Source organism: Salvelinus sp. IW2-2015, linkage group LG18 (genome assembly GCF_002910315.2).
Source record: "Salvelinus sp. IW2-2015 linkage group LG18, ASM291031v2, whole genome shotgun sequence".
In the NCBI taxonomy this organism is placed as follows: Eukaryota; Metazoa; Chordata; class Actinopteri; order Salmoniformes; family Salmonidae; genus Salvelinus; species Salvelinus sp. IW2-2015.
Window position 1 is genome coordinate 27,753,234 of NC_036858.1, and position 19,469 is coordinate 27,772,702.

Consider the following 19,469-nt stretch of genomic DNA (forward strand, 5'->3'; position numbering starts at 1 on the left):
TGAAACAGTTTTGTAAAGATGAATGGTCCAAAATTCCTCCTGACCATCCTGACGTATAATTGTTTGTTATTAGTTTAAGCAGACTGTTTGTCTATTGTTGTGACGAAGATCAGATCAAATTTTATGACCAAATCCAGGTAATTCCAAAGGGTTCACATACTTTTTCTTGCCACTGTAGCTAATAGCAGAACATTTATAGCGTACTGTGGGAATTCAAATATATTTTGTTTAATTGGGGATAGTCCGGGCCAGTCCAGTAAGTTCAGTTCAAGTCTAATTAGTCAAGTGTAGTCCGCCCAGTCTAGTCAATCAGTCATGTCTAGCCACGTGTCCAAACAGGCTTGGACCCCGGACATTGCTTTGCATTGTTTTTCACTATATGTCTCATAATTTATAAGATGTGCTGGGTATTGATTGAATAGGAGGCAAGCTCAACTGACCATTATTAGGCAATACTCTCAAGAGAATAAGATACATGAATTCAGAGATTACATCTGTATCCATTTCAAACAACCAAAATAGAGGTTTCTTTTAGACAAAAAAAAAAACACTTTCTCTATCAAAACCTTTTGACCCTTAGAACAGACTTTCTAAACCCAGAGGCGCAACATCGCGAGACTTCCAGGAACGCTTGCGAAAGAGACAAAGCAGACCGCTTTGGGGTTTGAGAAGTCAATGGCCATGTTCGAGAGGATCAAAAACTGTAGTGTATCATGGGTAAATTGTGACTGACTTATCAACAAATAGAGTAGTTATTTATGATGCAAAGTTATTTGTAGATCAGTCAGTCGGCAGCCAATTGAGAGAAGATAAACATTATTCCTTAGTTGTAAATTGCCATAAGTAGTTGAACATGTAATTACTCCAACCTCATAAAATTGACAGACTGACACGTTTTTTTTCCGTAAACAACTTCATATTGGAGTTCCTTTCATTTGACCGCCTTTACATGCGCAGTTCGGCGCAAGATGACTGTTAGACCCGATGACGTGTTTCTGCGCATCAGCTTAGCTAGATCGTCACTAGTTACCACAACTACAAAGTCACAAGGCCTGTCTACACGACCAATCAGGTGAGGGAGTATAATAACACGTTTACCGGTTTCGGTATATTTCGAGTTCAAGTTTTAGGTTCAATGGTGTTTTCAAGACAATTGCGAATTTGGAAAGAAATTAGGTCAAATCATGACGTCAATGATCTTCAGGTCGGAAAGTCTGAGTTCTAGAAAGATGCAAGAGTTGTCGACTTGGAATTCGGAGTTGGATGACCGTTAAACTATTTTTCCCAGTCGGAGCTAGTTTTTTTTCCCGAGTTCCCAGTTGTCTTGAATGCACTGCAATCAGAAGACGGGGATTTCCGAGTTTCAAGTTGTTTTGAATGGGACACACATAACTAAATATGCCATGTTCAAAACAACTGAGAATCAGGACGTTCAAGACAACTTGGAACCACCAATACATTCTGCAACGCCACTGACGTTCATAACATTGAGAAAGGACAAAAGGGTAAGTTGTCTTTTTCTTTTTTAGTTAACTAATATACTAGTTATAGCTAACTTGCAACTCTCATCTAAAATGAGCTAGCTAACTAGCATAATGGATTCCATTCCAACCACAGAGTTATTCTATTTGATAGAGCAACATTGTTCGTTTTTAGATTCTCTACAAGCCTTTCATTATAATAGTAATATAGCCTATCATATTATTTCTATATTTATTTATTTTTATTTTTTTGGGGGGGGGGGGTAGATCAGCTTTAATATTGCAGATAGATTGTGGCTTCCGTCAATGTAATTGTCTGCATCATTTCCAATATAATATATATTTTAAAATATATTTTCCTTTATTAGTTCCCCCTAATCCTACCATCCCTCCCAATCCCTCGCCTATCGTATTCTTTACCTTTAACAGATGCACAGGAAACACTGCAAAGAGCTTTGGGGTGTTTAGAAAAGTGCGATGCAATTCCAATCAATTATTATAATACTGTTTTGCCATCTTCCGTAGCTTGAAGACCATGCCTTTGCACAGAGATGGAAACTGATTTAAAAAAAATAAAAAGCTGGACTGCAAGGTGATAATAAACATCGCACAAGTTATCTGCTTTACTTTCCTGGTTTTAAGGTAAATATGAAAAAGTATATCTACCTACTGTTCGTAAAAGTCTATAGCTGCATTTATTTAAGATGTAAAAATTTAAAAATGACCGTAGTAAGTGCCAAATAAATCAACAGGGTTGAAATCTTAAATTAGCCAAAAATTAACTAATTTAAAAAGGAAAAAAACGGAATATTTATGCGAAAGTGTGTATGTTTTACTTTACGTGATCTACTTGTCCGTTTGTTTAAATGCCATTTTAAAAACAATGCAGCTGTAGTCTGACACAGTGGACGCATCATAATACCCATAAAACCTAGCGGCCAAACGCAGCAATGGTTCCAATTGTCTTTCCACCATTCATTTTTTACATAGTGAATTTTACCAACACTTCAAATTAAGTACAGTATGTGTTTGGTGTAATTCTTTCTCGGATAAGGTGAGTGTTATCAATATATGTCTAAATTTACTCCAAAAATCGAAATGCTAATTAGCAACAGAGAAGACCTCAGCAAGACTACAAATTCCTGCAGGAAGCTCCTGCATATCACCTCTAGCCAACGCTTTCAGCTACGTTCACCAGTGCGATCAGATACCTGTGCCCAATCCATGTTGAATCCGCATTGAAATCTGCATTGAAATGAATACTTTTAGATTTGTGTAGATTGTTGTGAATTGTTAGATACTACTGCACTGTTGGAGCTAGGAACACAAGCATTTCGATAGACCCGCAATAACATCTGCTAAATATGTGTATGTGACCAATAAAATTTGATTTTGAATTGAATAAAGTGTTTAACTTATTATGTCCCCTTTCTCTGTCTTGGCTAGCCACTGACTACACTTGAACTAGTTAGCAGAGCAGTAGATAAATAATATTTTTGTATTACTTAGCCTAGATAATTGTTTGTACAGTATGTCGACTGGTGTCTATTTCAGACCTTATGACATTTTTTCAAGAATGAAAATTTAAAAGGAGAGAAGACTGCTATAAGTCTGGCCATGTGGAGAAGTGCCGCTATAGTTAGGGGCAACTTGCCGYTTTGGAGAAGGCCAGCATGAGGGATAATGTGTATCCTGTGTCGGTGAGTAGCTATTAAGTTTGCGCATTTTAGCAATACAATGTGTTCTATACAGCTGTCAACATTCTGTCAAACATTAGAATATTTTGGGTTAAGACAAGTTACTATGAGTAAGGGCAAACATCATGATAAACTTGCAAGCTGGGTTTGAATAAGACATCCGATTATCACTGCATGTAGAATATTTGGTTTTATTATAGCTAACAAATAACCAAATCATTGATGGGTCARGCGTTATCAAACATCACTCCCTCATCTGATTGGTCGAATTTGTGGCCGTGGGAACTAGTGACGACTGCTAATGTGCTACTCGGAACTAGGAAGCTCTGAAATATGCGACTTGCTAACTGGTTGTAATTATACACGTGCCGCGTTCAAAAATGAAAAAAAAATTAGGCTGATATTTAATCGGATGTATAAATGTGATACCCTTTTAAATAATCGAACGACCTAGAAAAGCACTCAGCATTATTTACAAAAATGTAGCAGACGTTAATGCCGTAGTTGTACATTTTCTGTGAAAATCACTACAATACATGTGCTTTAGCTAACACCCTGGCCTGGCTAAACTATCTAGCTACTAAAAATAAAAATATATAGACAAAAATGAGCAATAAAAAATAAATAAACATATCTAGCGACTTGCCTTTCTAAAATGGGGGTCCGCACCGGGATATCCAGTACATCAACATTTCCGTTATATCCAAATTGCTGTTATTATGAGGAAATATACCGTTGAAATGTAACGGTTGATTTTAAATCTGCAGAAGGTATTTCATTTAATTACCTTAAGTGAGGTACCAGAATATAAAGACTACAATAACCACAACTGTGAACTCGGAAATCTCCGATTTACTCCAGCGCGTTCAAGACAACTGGGAATTTGGGGGGGGGAGAACGAGCTCCGCCTGTGAACAATCGTTTTGAACCGTCATCGAAGTCGGAATTCCAAGTCGGAAACTCTGGCATCTTTCAAGAGCTCAGTCTTTCCGGCCTGAACATCATCGACGTCATGATTTGAGCTCTTATTTTTCGAGTTCCCAGTTGTCTTGAAAGCTCCTTAAAATAACCTTTACTGGAAAATGTTAATCTCTTTTCATTGGTCGTTTTTTTTGTCTCCCAAGTTAAACAGCTAAAATCTTAGGAAAGTACCAGTTTACATAGATAACGATTTAAACAACAATTAAGAAATATATTCAGCTACCAGTAAACGACAGCAAGTTAGCTAGCTACGTAACATTAGCAAGCAAGCCAGATAGAAGCCAGAGGATCTCAGCCAGACGTGGGACCAAGTAACGTTAACGTCGTTAGTCAGGCACACCCTAAATCTGGGCACCCATGACTGAAACGTAACGTTAGGCGAGAGTCATGCAACATGAAGTAGTTAGGACTTTTGTGATCATGAAAGACATTCACTAGCAACAAGAACACGCGAAGCACTTTTTTCAGAACCTGGATATGACTTTCTCATCATCATGCCAAAGACATCCGTCCGCGAGATAGCGTTTGCCAGCCAGTCTGCTAAATTCAATAGCTACACCTGGGCTAGCTAGCTAATAATTCGTTTTGTTGTGTGCTGTTGCACATATACTATTGTTGTAATATGAATGCACCGATGTATACATTTGTCGCAAGAGACGAGAACAGCACTATTTATGCTGAAGTTTCCAAAATTCTCGTCGCAACTGGACAATGGAAGAGACTGAAAAGGGATAATCCCAGATTCAATTTGATGTTGGGCGAACGGAACAGACTGCCATTTGGACGGCTTGGTAAGAGTAGCACTTTTGGCAAACTCAGTAAATGGTATTGCATGGCTTTGAATACCTTTTGTTGGAGTGTCAGTATTATTGTTCTCACCCTCAAGTTGAACCCATGAATTGTGTCGCATGAAACAGTTAATGTAGAGATCTGATGGAGGCCCATAGTAGATACACACACACACACACCACCAGTACTATTATGGCACTCACTGCATCGTTCCCAGCCTCCTTGTGAGTCTAACCAGGACTGCTGCATTTTCTGTATTATGCAAAGTACAAGAAAGTTATTCCCTTATACCACTAATAATGTTCCTTCATTATTTTTTGTGGCCCACCCCTGTTTCACTTTATGATTCATATTTTGGGCTTGACTATCCTGGAGCCTATAGTCTAGACTATATTGGCTACTTTGTTACGAAATMTAAACCTTATCCTGGTGACTTCACTCAATCACATCCTCTGCGGATAAGTACGAATGCCACACACATTGAAGTTTGACTACAGAGAGGGAAAAGGACCAGACACATGCAAAATGCTTTCCTGTGCTTAGACCGCCCTATTGTCATCACTTTTTTCTTCATGTGTTTGTTTATCCTCCATAGGTCATGAGCCAGGACTGATGCAACAGGTGAATTATTACAGAGGAGCAGACAAGTTGTGCCGCAAAGCATCTTTAGTCAAGTAGGTATTTGAACTTTGGTATTGAAAAGGGTTGTGTAATAATTTTCACACTGATACTGTAACTTTCACTCAAATTCACACTGATGCTGTAAATATGATCAATATCCTCTTTCTTTACATTATGCAGGTTAATCAAGACTAGCCCAGAGCTTCCAGACCCCAGCAACTGGTTGCCTGAATCCTACATCATCTATCCTACTAACCTCAATACCCCCGTCGCTCCTGTAAAGAATGGCATCGGCCACCTGAAAAGTAACCCCAAGACAGATGAAAGAGAAGTTTTCCTGGCCTCTTATCACTCAAGGAAGGAAAGCGGAGAGGGAACAGTGTGGATCGCCAAGTCATCTGCTGGAGCAAAAGGTACATCCCAGTCATCACGTCTGAAGGCGCGGGTTTCTATTGACAGCTAGTACTGCTAGATACTGTAGTCATTGGGCACTATGGGGAAAATAGGATAGTATTGTTGCCTAAAGAATCTCTCTTTTTAAGTTAATGCTTGCCTCATGTTTTTGGAAGTTTCCTTGGACTGCCCAGTGAGTTACAAACTCTTTATTGGCTAAATATGTATTCCAAGGATTGTATACAAAGATTAGGCTTGGGTTGGTTTTCTTGTTCCAGGTGCTGGAATTTTGATATCCTACGATGCAAATCAATTGCTGGAGTTCATTGATAATCAAGGGCAGGTTCATGTCATTCAGAAGTACCTAGAAAGACCACTACTGCTGCAACCTGGCAACCGTAAATTTGACATCAGGTAAGCAGCTGATACTAATATTTTTGTGAGTGATAGCACATCTAATGTGTGTTTATTACATATTTATTACCAACAAAATACCATATAGCCTTATTAATACACAATTCAGGCTGTCTGAGGAACAGTAACAGAAGCAATGTTATTGCTGGGGTTTTGCCCAGTAGTCTCTGACTCTGCGGGTTTGTGTTGTTCTTAGGAGCTGGGTGCTCGTGGACCATCAGTACAACATCTACCTTTACCGGGAGGGTGTGCTGCGGACGGCCTCGGAGCCCTACGACAGCTCCAACTTCCAGGACATGACCAGCCACCTGACTAACCACTGCATCCAGAAAGAGCACTCCCAGAACTACGGCCGCTACGAGGAGGGCAATGAGATGTTCTTCGACGAGTTCCGGCAGTACCTGCTGAGCACCCACAACATAACACTGGAGACCAGCATTTTACCTCAGATCAAGCAGATCATAAGGTAGCTACTTTTCATCCTGTGCTGTGTTTTACTTAATTGAAGATGGAAAAATACCCTTTTTTTGTCAGATGACCTTGCAAACATGACCTTTCCCTAACATGCGTAGTTCTACAAATAGCTATGTACAGGTATTTGCTACACCACTACTCAGACTCCTGACAATGGTTGTTCTGTCTGGTCTCCTAGGAGCTGTTTGACATGCATTGAGCCAGCCATCAGCACTAAGCACCTGTCCTATCAGAGCTTCCAGCTCTTTGGCTTTGACTTCATGGTGGACGAAAGCTTCAAGGTGTGGCTGATCGAGATCAATGGAGCGCCGGCCTGCGCGCAGTCAGTATTATTTTATATCCTTCTCCTCCTAGTGGTCATATACACATATACAGTGCATTCAGAAAGTTTTCAGATCCTTTCCCTTTTTCCACATTTTGTTACATTACAGCCTTATTCTAAAATGGATTTTAAAAAATAAAATAAAAATTACTCATCAATCTACACACAATACCCCCTAACGGCAAAGTGAAAACAGGTTGTTCGAAATGTTTGCACATTTATTAAAAATAAACAACAGAAATACCTTATTTACATAAGGTTCAGACCCTTTGCTGTGAGACTCTAAATTGAGCTCAGGTGCATCCTGTTTCCATGGTCATCCTTGAGATTTTTCTACAACTTGATTGGATTCCACCTGTGGTAAATTCAATTGTTTGGATATGATTTGGAAAGGCACACACCTGTCTATATAAGGTCCCACAGTTGACAGTGCATGTCAGAGCAAAAACCAAGCCATGAGGTTGAAGGAATTGTCCGTAGAGCTCCAAGACAGAATTGTGCCGAGGCACAAATCTGGGAAAGGGTACCAAAAAATGTGCAGCATTGAAGGTCCCCAAGAACTCAGTGGCCTCCATCATTCTTAAATGGAAGACGTTTGTAACCACCAAGCCTCTTCCTACAGCTGGCCACCCGGCCAAACTGAGCAATCGGGGCCTTGGTCGGGAAGGTGAACAAGAACCCGATGGTCACTCTGACAGAGCTCCAGAGTTCCTCTGTGGAGATGGAAGAACCTTCCAGATGATCCAAGATGGCATTGCAGTAGGATGTGTGTATTTGTTGTTGTCTTGTTCCCGTGTCTTATCCCGTGTAAATAGCCAGTCTTTTTCGTATATATCTTAATCTCACTTTCTATCTACAAACTAAATATACTTTCCTGCAACCCGCTTCACCGAATTTGGTACGGATCTGCTATTTTTATTCCTTATAACTGGAACTTCCATCCGGAGCTAGCCAGCTAACTAGCTACTAGTCTTTGTTAGCCACGGCTAGCGGTCTTCACCTTTTTTCCGGTCATCAGCCAGCCTTGGCTCGGACAACACCTGCCAGTCTGCACAGCACGATATCAACTCGGAGCATATTGGACTGCTTCTCTCTACCATATCACCGGATTCCTGCCGCTCTGGACCATTAGGCCGGATCATCGGAGCTAGCTAGCTGCAAACGAGTGGCTACTGTTAGCTAACGCCTCTGTCCCGAAGCAAGCACCAGCTAGCCTTGAGCTAGCCTCGAGCTAGGCCTATATACCAGCTAATTCTAGGGCTACAATACATCCTTTGCTAATTGGCCTGGACCCTTTATTGTCGACACGGAGCCCCGCCGATCCATCACGACTGGACTGCCGACGTGATCGCCCGATGTGGTCTCAACAGGCTATTCTGTTACGATGTCACCGAAGAGCCATCTACTTGCCCCAGCCCGCTAGCTTTTCTGAACGCTGTGTCCCCTGCTCGCCTAGCGTAGTAGTGACTCGCGAACGGCACATGACTCACCTATTGCTGCTCTTTGGACCCTATGATCACTCTGCTACACAGCTGATGCCTCCTGGACTGTTTCAATAACACAGTACCTCATTTTGTTTACCTGTCGGCCCCAGCCTTGAACTCAGGTCCTGTATGTACCTAACTGACCCGCTCTGCCCATTCATCGCCATTGACCCGTTGTCTTAGCTCTCCTGATCAACACCTGTGATTGCTTTATGCCTCTCTCTAATGTCAATATGCCTTGTCTACTGCTGTCTTGGCTAGTTCTAATTGTTTTATTTCACTGTAGAGCCCTCAGTCCCGCTCAAAATGCCCTATATAGCTCTTTTGTCCCACCCCACACACATGTGGAGACCTCACCTGGCTTAACTGGTGCCTCCAGAGACGAAACCTCTCATCATCACTCAACGCCTAGGTTTACCTCCACTGTACACACATTCTACCATATCCTTGTCTGTACATTATGCCTTGAATCTATTCTACCACGCCCAGAAATCTGCTCCTTTTATTCTCTGTCCCCAACGCACTAAACAAACAGTTTTTATAGCCCTTAGCTGTACCCTTATCCTACTCCTCCTCTGTTCCTCTGGTGATGTAGAGATTAACCCAGGCCCTGTAGACCCCAGTTCCACTCCTATTCCCCAGCCGCTATCATTTGTTGACTTCTGTAACTGTAAAAGCCTTGGTTTCATGCATGTTAACATTAGAGGCCTTTGTTTTTTCACTGCTTTAGCACACTCCTCCAACCCTGATGTCCTAGCCATGTCTGAATCCTGGCTTAGGAAGGCCACCAAAAATTCGGACATTTCCATCCCCAACTACAACATTTTCCGTCAAGAAAGAACTGCCAAAGGGGGTGGAGTTGCAATCTACTGCAAAGATAGCCTGCAGAGTTCTGTCATGCTATCCAGGTCTCTGCCCAAACAGTTCGTGCTTCTACTTTTAAAAATCCACCTTTCCAGAAATAAGGTTGTTATAGACCCCCTCAGACCCCAGCTGTGCCCTGGACACTATATGTGAATTAATTGCCCCCCCATTTATCTTCAGAGTTTGTACTGTTAGATGACCTAAACTGGGATGTGCTTATGTCATGAGAATTATGTTCTCGATGTTCATAAACCAATTCAATTAAACTACTCAGTCTGCTAATCAGGATTTGTAAGATACTGATTGAAATGAAACAGACTGAGGCCCAGCTAAGATAATCAATAAGGTTTATTCACGAGAGCGCTGGTTAGTTGTACAAAACCATTCATTTTATACTAGCTCCTTACGCACATACTCTTGCACACAAACAGAATTTATGCGCACATACATTTGTACACAAGCAGTAGGTATCCTACGCACATACTGTCCTGCTACCCAGCCGACAAAGATTAGGGGAGTCCGTGAGAATCACTCCCCGTCCTCCCTCAAGATAGGGAGACCCTGGGAAGTACTCTGTGGCCCCCCAGCCAAGGTTGGCACCGAATCTTGCTCAGTCTGTTTTTAAGATACTACAATAGACATTGTTACAGTTATATTGTTTTACCCTAATTCTGACTAAAACTACACACATGACACGTTCTGACCTTTATTTTCCTTTGTTTTGTCTTTAGTTAGTATGGTCAGGGCGTGAGTTGGGGTGTGTTGTCTATGTTATGTGTTTCTATGTTTAGGTTTGTCATTTGGCCTGATATGGTTCTCAATCAGAGACAGGTGTTTTGCATTGTCTCTGATTGGGAACCATATTTAGGTTGCCTGTTTTCACTGTTGGTTTGTGGGTGTTTGTTTCCTGTGTCTGTGTTCGTGCCACACGGGACTGTTTCGGTTATTAATTATATTAAAACATGGACACTTACCACTCTGCGTCTTGGTCCGATCCCTGCTACACCTCCTCTTCGTCTGAAGATCAGCCGTTACAACACATCATTTATTATAATTGTACTGACTAGCACTACACACGTAATTGATTATAATTTCATGATTCTAATCAATTTCATACAATTATATGGCTTCAGGGTGGAATATTCTAGTCATTAATTTAAACCTATAAATTCCATCAACAGCTTAACACCKCGGCCGTCCTACAATCTAAGCTAGAGGCCCTCAATCTCACAAATTATCATGGAACCTACCAGGTAAAACCCTAAATCCGTATAAACACGGGCACCCTCATAGATATCATCCTGACCAACCTGCCCTCTGAATACACCTCTGCTGTCTTCAACCAGGATCTCAGCGACCACTGCCTCATTGCCTGCGTCTGTAATGGGTCCGTAACCACCCCTCATCACGGTCAAACGCTCCCTAAAACACTTCAGCGAGCAGGCCTTTCTAATCGACCTGGACCGGGTATCCTGGAAGGATATTGACCTCATTCCGTCAGTAGAGGATGCCTGGTTATTCTTTAAAAGCGCTTTCCTCACCATCTTAAATAAACATGCCCCAATCAAAAAAATGTATAACTAAGAACAGATATAGCCCTTGGTTCACTCCAGACTTGACTGCCATTGACCAGCACAAAAACATCCAGTGGCGTACTGCATTAGCATCGAATAGCCCTTCGATATGCAACTTTTCAGGGAAGTTAGGAACCAATATACACAGGCAGTTAGGAAAGCAAAGGCTAGCTTTTTCAAACAGAAATTTGCATCCTGTAGCACAAACTCGAAAAGGTTCTGGGACACTGTAAAGTCCATGGAGAATAAGAGCACCTCCTCCCAGCTGCCCACTGCACTGAGGCTAGGAAACACTGTCACCACCAATAAATCCACGATAATCAAGAATTTCAATAAGCATTTTTCTACGGCTGGCCATGCTTTCCACCTGGCTACCCCTACCCCGGTCAACAGCTTTGCACCCCGCACAGCAACTTGCCCAAGCCACCCCTATTTCCCCTTCACCCAAATCCAGATAGCTGATGTTCTGAAAGAGCGGCAAAATCTGGACCCCTACAAATCATCTAGGCTCAACAATCTGGACCCTCTCTTTCTTAAATTATCCGCCACAATTGTTGCAACCCCTATTACTAAKCTGTTGAACCTCWKTTTCGTATTGTCTGAGATCCCTAATGATTGGAAAGCTGCTGCGGCCATCCCCCTATTCAAAGGGGGAGACACTTTAGACCCAAACTGTTACAGACCTATATCTATCCTACCCTGCCTTTCTAAAGTCTTTGAAAGCCAAGTTAACAAACAGATCACCGACCATTTTGAATCCCACCGTACCTTCTCCGCTATGCAATCTGGTATTCGAGCTGGTCATGGGTGCACCTCAGCCACACTCAAGGTCCTAAACAATATCATAACCGCCATCGATAAAAGACAATACTGTGCAGCCATCTTCATCGYCCTGGCCAAGGCTTTCGACTCTGTCAATCACKGCATTCTTATCGGCACACTCAACAGCCTTGGTTTCTCAAATGACTGCCTCGCCTGGTTCACCAACTACTTCTCAGATAGAGTTCAGTGTGTCAAATCMGAGGGCCTGTTGTCCGGACCTCTGGCAGGCTCTATGGGGGTACCACAGGGTTAAATTCTCGGGCCGACTTTTTTCTCTGTATATATCAATGATGTCGCTCTTGCTGCTGGTGATTCTCTGATCCACTTCTACGCAGATGACACCATTCTGTATACCTCTGGCCCTTCTTTGGACACTATGTTAACTAACCTCCAGACAAGCTTCAATGCCATACAACACTCCTTCCGTGGCCTCCAGCTGCTCTTAAATGCAAGTAAAACTAAATGCATGCTCTTCAACCGATCGCTGCCCGCACCRGCCCGCTCGTCTAGCATCACTACTCTGGACGGTTCTGACTTAGAATATGTGGACAACTACAAATACCTAGGTGTCTGGTTAGACTGTAAACTCTCCTTCCAGACTCACATTAAGCATCTCCAATCTAGAATTTGCTTTTTATTTCACAACAAAGCATCCTTCACTCATGCTGCTGAACATACTCTCGTAAAACTGACTATCCTACCGATCCTTGACTTCGGCAATGTCATTTTACAAAATAGCCTCCAACACACTCTACTCAGCAAATTGGATGCAGTCTATCACAGTGCCACCAAAACTCCATATACTACCCACCACTGCGACCTGTATGCTCTCATTGGCTGGCCCTCGCTTCATATTCATCACCAAACCCACTGGCTCCAGGTCATCTATAAGTCTTTGCTAGGTAAAGCCCKACCTTATCTCAACTCACTGGTCACCATAGCAGCACCCACCCGTAGCAGGCGCTCCAGCAGGTATATTTCACTGGTCATCCCCAAAGCCAACTCCTCATTTGCCCGCCTTTCCTTCCAGTTCTCTGCTGCCAATGACTGGAACGAATTGCAAAAATCACTGAAGCTGGAGACTTATATCTCCCTCACTAACTTTAAGCATCAGCTGTCAGAGCAGCTTACCGATCATTGCACCTGAACTCAGCCCATCTGTAAATAGCCCACCCAACTACCTCATCCCCATATTGTTATTTATTTTTTGCTCCTTTGCACCCCAGCATCTCTACTTGCACCTTCATCTTCTGCACATCTATCACTCCAGTGTTTAATTGCTAAATTGTAATGATTTTGCCACTATGGCCTATTTATTGCCTTAACTCCCTAATCTTACTACATTTGCACACACTGAATATAGACTTTCCTATTGTGTTATTGACTGTACATTTGRTTATCCCATGTGTAACTCTGTGTTGTTTGTGTCGTTTTGCTTTATCTTGGCCAGGTCGCAGTTGTAAATGAGAACTTGTTCTCAACTGGCCTACCTGTTTTAAATAAAGGTGAAAATATATATATTTTTTAAACAACCAGCTCTGCAGCACTCCACCAATCAGGCATTTATGGTAGAGTGGCCAGACGGWAGCCACTCCTCAGTATAAGGCATATGACAGCCCGCTTGGAATTTCCCAAAAGGCACTTAAAGAACTCTCAGACCATGAGAAATACGATTCTCTGGTCTGATGAAAACAAGAACTCTTTGGCCTMAATGCCGATCGTCATGTCTGGAGAAGACTTGGCAACATCCCTACGTTGAAGCACGGTGTTGGCAGCAATCATGCTGTGTGGATTTTTTTCAGGATCGAGGGAAAGATGAARGGAGCAAAGTACAGAGATCCTCGATGAAAACCTGCTCCAGGGCGCTCAGGTTCCTGAGACTGGGGCGAAGGTTCACCTTCCAACAGAACAACGACTCTAAGCACACAGCCAAGACAACGCAGGAGTGGCTTCGGGACAAGTCTCTGAATGTCCTTTYGTGGCCCAGCCAGAGCCCAGACTTGAACACGAATGAACATCTCTGGAGAGACCTGAAAATAGCTGTGCAGCGACGCTCMCCATCCAACCCGACGGAGCTTGAGAAGAATGGGAGAAACTCCCCAAATACACCTGTGCCAAGGTGTTAGCGTCATACCCAAGAAGACTTGAGGCTGTATTCGCTGCCAAAGGTTTTTCAGCAAAGTACTGAGTAAAGGGTCTGAATACTTGTTTGATATTTCAGCTTTTTATTTTAAAGAAATTTACAAAAAATTCTAAAACCTGTTTTTGCTTTGTGGTATTGTGTTTAGATTGAGGCGAAAAAACGATTTAATCTATTTTAGAATAAGGCTGTAACGTAACACAATGTGTGTCAGTTATATATTTGCTCGTTCACGCTAGTTTCTGTCCAACCGAGAGGTTTGGGCAGAGATTTGAATTATTTTGAAAATGTTTGTTCCATTGTTCAAAGCTATGTCAACCCCCCATATTAGGCTTAATTAATGTTGTGTCTTTTGATGACTGACGTGCCAGTGAACCTAAATGTGCTTGTAAAATTGTCCTTTGAATCATTCATTTTTCCCAGTATCATCTCACTAAGCCTGATTTTAAGGGGCATCTTATTAATTGCACTCTCTCTCCATCCTCTAGGAAACTCTACCCGGAGCTATGCCAAGGTATCGTGGACGTAGCCATCTCCAGTGTCTTCCCACTGAACAATGATTCCGAACCACGATCATCTTCCTCCTCCCCCGCTCCTTACTCCTCCTCCCCCTCCTTTTCCACTCTCAATTCATCCTGTTCCTCGCCGAAACTGAGAGGACCCCTCAACGTGGGCCCATTCACCCGATTGTAAGTCCCTCCTCTGCTTCAGAAGTTCCAACCTCTGCCCTCTGCTCCTCACTCCTACGCTTTTCCCGTGATGTCCCACAGGCCAGGAAGCTTTGCCATCTCATTGGTTCTTGCATGGCAAGTTTTGTCTCGAATGGGAATACCCTTGTGATTGACTGAAGATTGTGTGACTTTCTCGTATGTGCTACCACATTCTCCTCCCCATAACCCCACAGTGGAAGCGCATTTCAGAGGAAAGCCTGGACAGGCATGCAGAAAATGAATGTGTGTAGACTTGGTGAATGTTCGGATGGTGATGAGGATTAAGATAAATTGGCGACAGACTGATGACGGATTTGGGGGTCCCAGAACAAGAAGCGATTCCCTTAGACTGCGCCCCGAGACTGTATGGACGACCTCTGAAGATGGAGGGGACGCTTCACTTATTCTACAGACTTTAGTGCCTTACATCTCCACCCATACCCCCTTAAAGATGCAACCTGTCGATTTAGCATAGCGCCTCTGCTACTGTGTGTGTTATGTGAGCCTGTGTATTGTCGGTCAGGCAAGTGTGTATGTCTGTGTGGTCTAGTCTTTTTTTTCTCTGGGTTTGGAGATCTTTGGATTTTATCCACAAAAGTTAGCATTATCAGGGGGGGGGGGGGACGTTCCTACATCTTGATATGAATACCTGACATTGATTATAGGCATACTTCATATCATGGTTATTCACAAAGCCCCGGAGTGTTTTTTGTACTGTATTTTAAAAGAGGATCAAAGCAGAAAATAGGCTACATTTTATTGCTACTGTAATTGTATTATAGCTATTTGATAGCTATTATTCCATGCACGCTGTGTAGTGTTAGGTCTTCCATTTTGACAGACTTTTATTCAAGTTCATTTAGTCAGTGTTGTTCATTCACACTATAAAAGATTCCTAGACAGATTACTCTTTTTTTCCTCTGTCAACAAAGAGCATTTGTGGACGGACTAGAGATAAACCTCCCCTGTTTAATTTGAGACTAGCTTTGCAACTTCAGAACATTTCAACCCATTTGAACCTTCTAAAGGTTCTACCGGTCAAACTGTTACACGGTTATGCATGGGGATCTCCACTACAGCTGTAGATCTGTTTTTTGTTTGTGATTTTAATAGAGATTGCATGTCGTTGTGGAAGCATGTTACTGTGTCTGTTGTGTGTCATAATGGAAATAGGCCTACTCTCCCTTTTGCCTCTAATACTGATGGTTCTTAGCCAAGAGCTGCCTTTTTTTTAAATGGGGTATTTCATAGAAAGTGAGTTTCTTGTTAGTTTTTGCTTGCTTCCTTTGAAAACCTGTAGTAAACGTAGTAGCTTCAAACCCACAAAACGACTTTGTCAACGCAAGTATTATTCTTATTTTTATTTTTTAAAGGATTTTTAGACTTCTAACGCTGTTGGTTATGGTGTTGCATAGCTTCCATGATAGTACGTGGAGTTGTTATGCATGCATGCTAACAAGTAGTTTTCCCTGCCCTTGTCTGTCTGTGTTAAACTGTAATATTCAGTGTAGACAACCTGACCACGTTCAGTTTACAGAGGCTTTGTAGCATTATCACCCACAGTTAACTCTTTGATTAAGTTACTTCGTCTGTTAAACGTTTGTTTTAAGTATTAGTTAGTCCCTTAAAAGGGGCAATCCGCAGTTGAAACGATAACGAAGTGCTTCTGTTTCGGTAAAAAGCTAAGGGGATGCGGCTGGAAAAATGTAACCACTCTCAAATTCATAGACCGAGCTATGGATGCAAGGACTGTCCATCCATGATATCAACATGATAGTTTTAACCATGTTTTTAGGCTATTGTTTGTTTACAAACATTGGAGTAAACCAAGCATATACACTACATGACCAAAAGTATGTGGACACCTGTTCGTTGAACATCTCATTAAAAAAATCATCGGCATAAACATGGACTTGGTCCCCCTTTGCTGCTATAACAGCCTCCACTCTTCTGGGAAGGCTTTCCACTAGATGTTGGAACATTGCTGCTGGGACTTGCTTCCATTCAGCCACAAGAGTATTAGTGAGGTCGGGCACTGATGTTGGGTGATTAGGCCTGGCTCGCAGTTGGCGTACCAATTCATCCTAAAGGTGTTCGATGGGGTTGATGTCAGGGCTCTATGCAGGCCAGTCAAGTTCTTCCACACAGATGTCGACAAAACATTTCTGTATGAACCTTGCTTTGTGCACAGGGGCATTGTCATGCTAAAACAGGAAAGGGCCTTCCCCAAAATGTTGCCACAAAGTTGTAAGCACAGAATTGTCTAGAATGTCATTATATGCTGTAGCATTAAGATTTCKCTTCACTGGACTAAGGGGCCTAGCCCGAACCATGGAAAACAGCCCCAGAACATTATTCCTCAGACGATTATTCCTCCAAACTATGGATTTGGGCAGGTAGCGTTCTCCTGGCATCTGCCAAACCCAGATTTGTCCGTTGGACTGCCAGTTGTTGAAGCGTGATTCGTCGRTCCAGAGTCCAATGGTGGCGAGCTTTACACCACGCCAGTCAACGCTTGGCATTGCGCATGGAGATCGTAGGCTTGTGTGCGGCTGCTGGACCATGGAAACCCATTTCATGAAGCTCCCGACGAACAGTTKTTGTGCTGACGTTGCTTCCAGAGGCAGTTTGGAACTCGGTAGTGTTGCAACCAAGGACAGACAATTTTTACACGCTTCAGCACTCGGCGGTCCCGTTCTGTGTACTTGTGTGGCCTACCACTTCAAGGCTGAGCCATTGTTGCTCTTAAAAGTTTCCACTTCACAATAACAGAACTTACAGTTGACCGGGGCAGCTCTTAACAGGGCAGAAATTTTACGAACTGACTTATTGGAAAGGTGGCATCCTATGACTGTGCCATGTTGAAACTCACTGAGCTCTTCAGTAAGGCCATTCTACTGCCAAGGTTTGTGTATGGAGATTGCATGGCTGTGTGCTCGATTTTATACACATGTCAGCAAGGGTGAGGCTGAAATAGCCAAGTCAACTYATTTGAAGGGGTGTCCACATACTTTTGAATATATKGTGTATTTTGGGTTCTGATGGGATATGACAGTTTAACTTAACTCATGAGGCATGTGCAAGTTATATTCTTCAAGAATCAATGGGTACAACTGCAGACTGCCCCTTTAACCACTACCGCTTCTCTTCATTATCACACATTTTCAAATATTTTAGTTGAGGTCATGCTTCAACATGTTTTGAGTGAAACACCGGTTAAGGGACAACATTGGCACATATTTATATTTTAATCCGTATCTTATGTTTACAAGATTGCTATGGGGAATGATGTACGGACAAGTGAATGACTGCTAAAATATAATCTATTTGATATGCACATGGTCATAACATACAATGGCTATGAATTATATTATATAGTATTTGCCGTTGAATGTTCAGTTAGATTGTATATCATAGGGGGGGGAGTTTGTTTCTAGATTTAAATTTTTTTGGTAAGAGCTAAACTTTATTATTCAACATATTGGAAAATATCCAAAGACTATCAGTATTATCAAAATTAGGGAAATGTCTTTCAATCCAAGGGAAGGGGTGTCTTAGTGGGAATTGCCTCTTGATGTTTGGAAGACGCAATAAACCTCCTTCATATAAATGCACCTTTCATTTGTTTGATTGCAAAAAGATACATTTGGCTATTGCTATCTGGTCTGTGTGACTGTTAATTGTTCAATCTCTTGTAACGTCTGGTTCTCCTCAGTTTATTTGCACTGAACGTTTCCCATTTTMAATTACTTGCATTATCATCGTATTTTGTGAATTCCTATTTCTTACCAAAGAAAATGTCTTTATGTCTAAAATGAATGTCTTTCTTTTCCCCCGTACTATTACTTCTCTAGCTATGAATGTGAGTTGTAGGTATTTCAAGGCCTTTAAAGAGCAATGTGTAACTTCCTTTGAGTGTACTGCCATGGGAGATGAAGTGACTTAAATCTGTCATTATCAAACATTTTTCACTAAACCAAGGCAGCCAAGAAGAAAGAAATCCGTATAAGACATAACAGCAACATTGGCACATTTGAAATGTTAAGCTCTCCTCCAGTCAACAAGATTTTACTGTACTGTATGTAGTCAGAGGAATGCCTATGATGTGTTTTTCTTTTGCTAATGTTTCTCAAACTTTTGCATGAAAATTTGATTGGGTAAAAAATGTATGTAGAATAAAATGAATTGTTGATCTGCGGCTCCTGACTTCTCTTGTGGTGTAAACTGATATAAGACCCAGGGATGTACACTAGATATAATATACAGAACTAGTCTAAAGTTTTAGAAAACCTACTCATTCAAAAGTTTTTCTTTATTTTTACTGTTTTCTACATTGTAGAATAATAGTGTAGACATCAACTCTATGAAATAACACATGAAATCATGGAACCAAAAAAGTGTTTTTGATGACAGCTTTACACACTCTCAACCAGCTTCACCTGTAATGTTTTTCCAACAGTCTTGAAGGAGTTCCCACATATGAGCTTTTTCTTCACTCTGCGGTCCAACTCATCCCAAACCATCTCAATTGTGTTGAGGTCGGGTGATTGTGGAGGCCAGGTCATCTGATGCAGCACTCCATCACTCTCCTTCTTGGTCAAATTTAGACTCATCAGATGACAGGACAGATTTCCACCAGTCTACTGTCCATTGCTTGTGTTTCTTGGCCCAAGCAAGTCTTCTTATTGCTGTCCTTTTAGTAG

The 19,469-nt window shown here is 41.9% G+C and overlaps 1 protein-coding gene across 4 annotated transcripts; it reads left to right on the top strand.

The window, feature by feature from the left end:
• The first annotated feature begins 1,051 nt into the window (after positions 1-1,051).
• Positions 1,052-18,964, top strand: LOC111977769 (tubulin--tyrosine ligase). Of its 4 annotated transcripts, XM_024007379.2 has the most exons (8): positions 1,052-1,505; positions 2,007-2,123; positions 5,544-5,622; positions 5,750-5,982; positions 6,241-6,376; positions 6,573-6,842; positions 7,029-7,172; positions 14,545-18,964. In XM_024007379.2, exons 3-8 carry the CDS (start codon positions 5,561-5,563, stop codon positions 14,747-14,749), a joined length of 1,050 nt encoding a protein of 349 aa, XP_023863147.1. In that variant the 5' UTR covers positions 1,052-1,505; positions 2,007-2,123; positions 5,544-5,560; the 3' UTR covers positions 14,750-18,964. The 4 variants fall into 4 exon arrangements, with proteins under 4 accessions (XP_023863147.1, XP_070304511.1, XP_023863146.1 ...); XM_070448410.1 differs by lacking the exons at positions 1,052-1,505; positions 2,007-2,123; positions 14,545-18,964 and adding exons at positions 4,072-4,950; positions 7,795-9,380; XM_024007378.2 differs by lacking the exons at positions 1,052-1,505; positions 2,007-2,123; positions 14,545-18,964 and adding exons at positions 4,074-4,950; positions 9,387-10,493.
• The last annotated feature ends 505 nt before the right edge of the window (positions 18,965-19,469 follow it).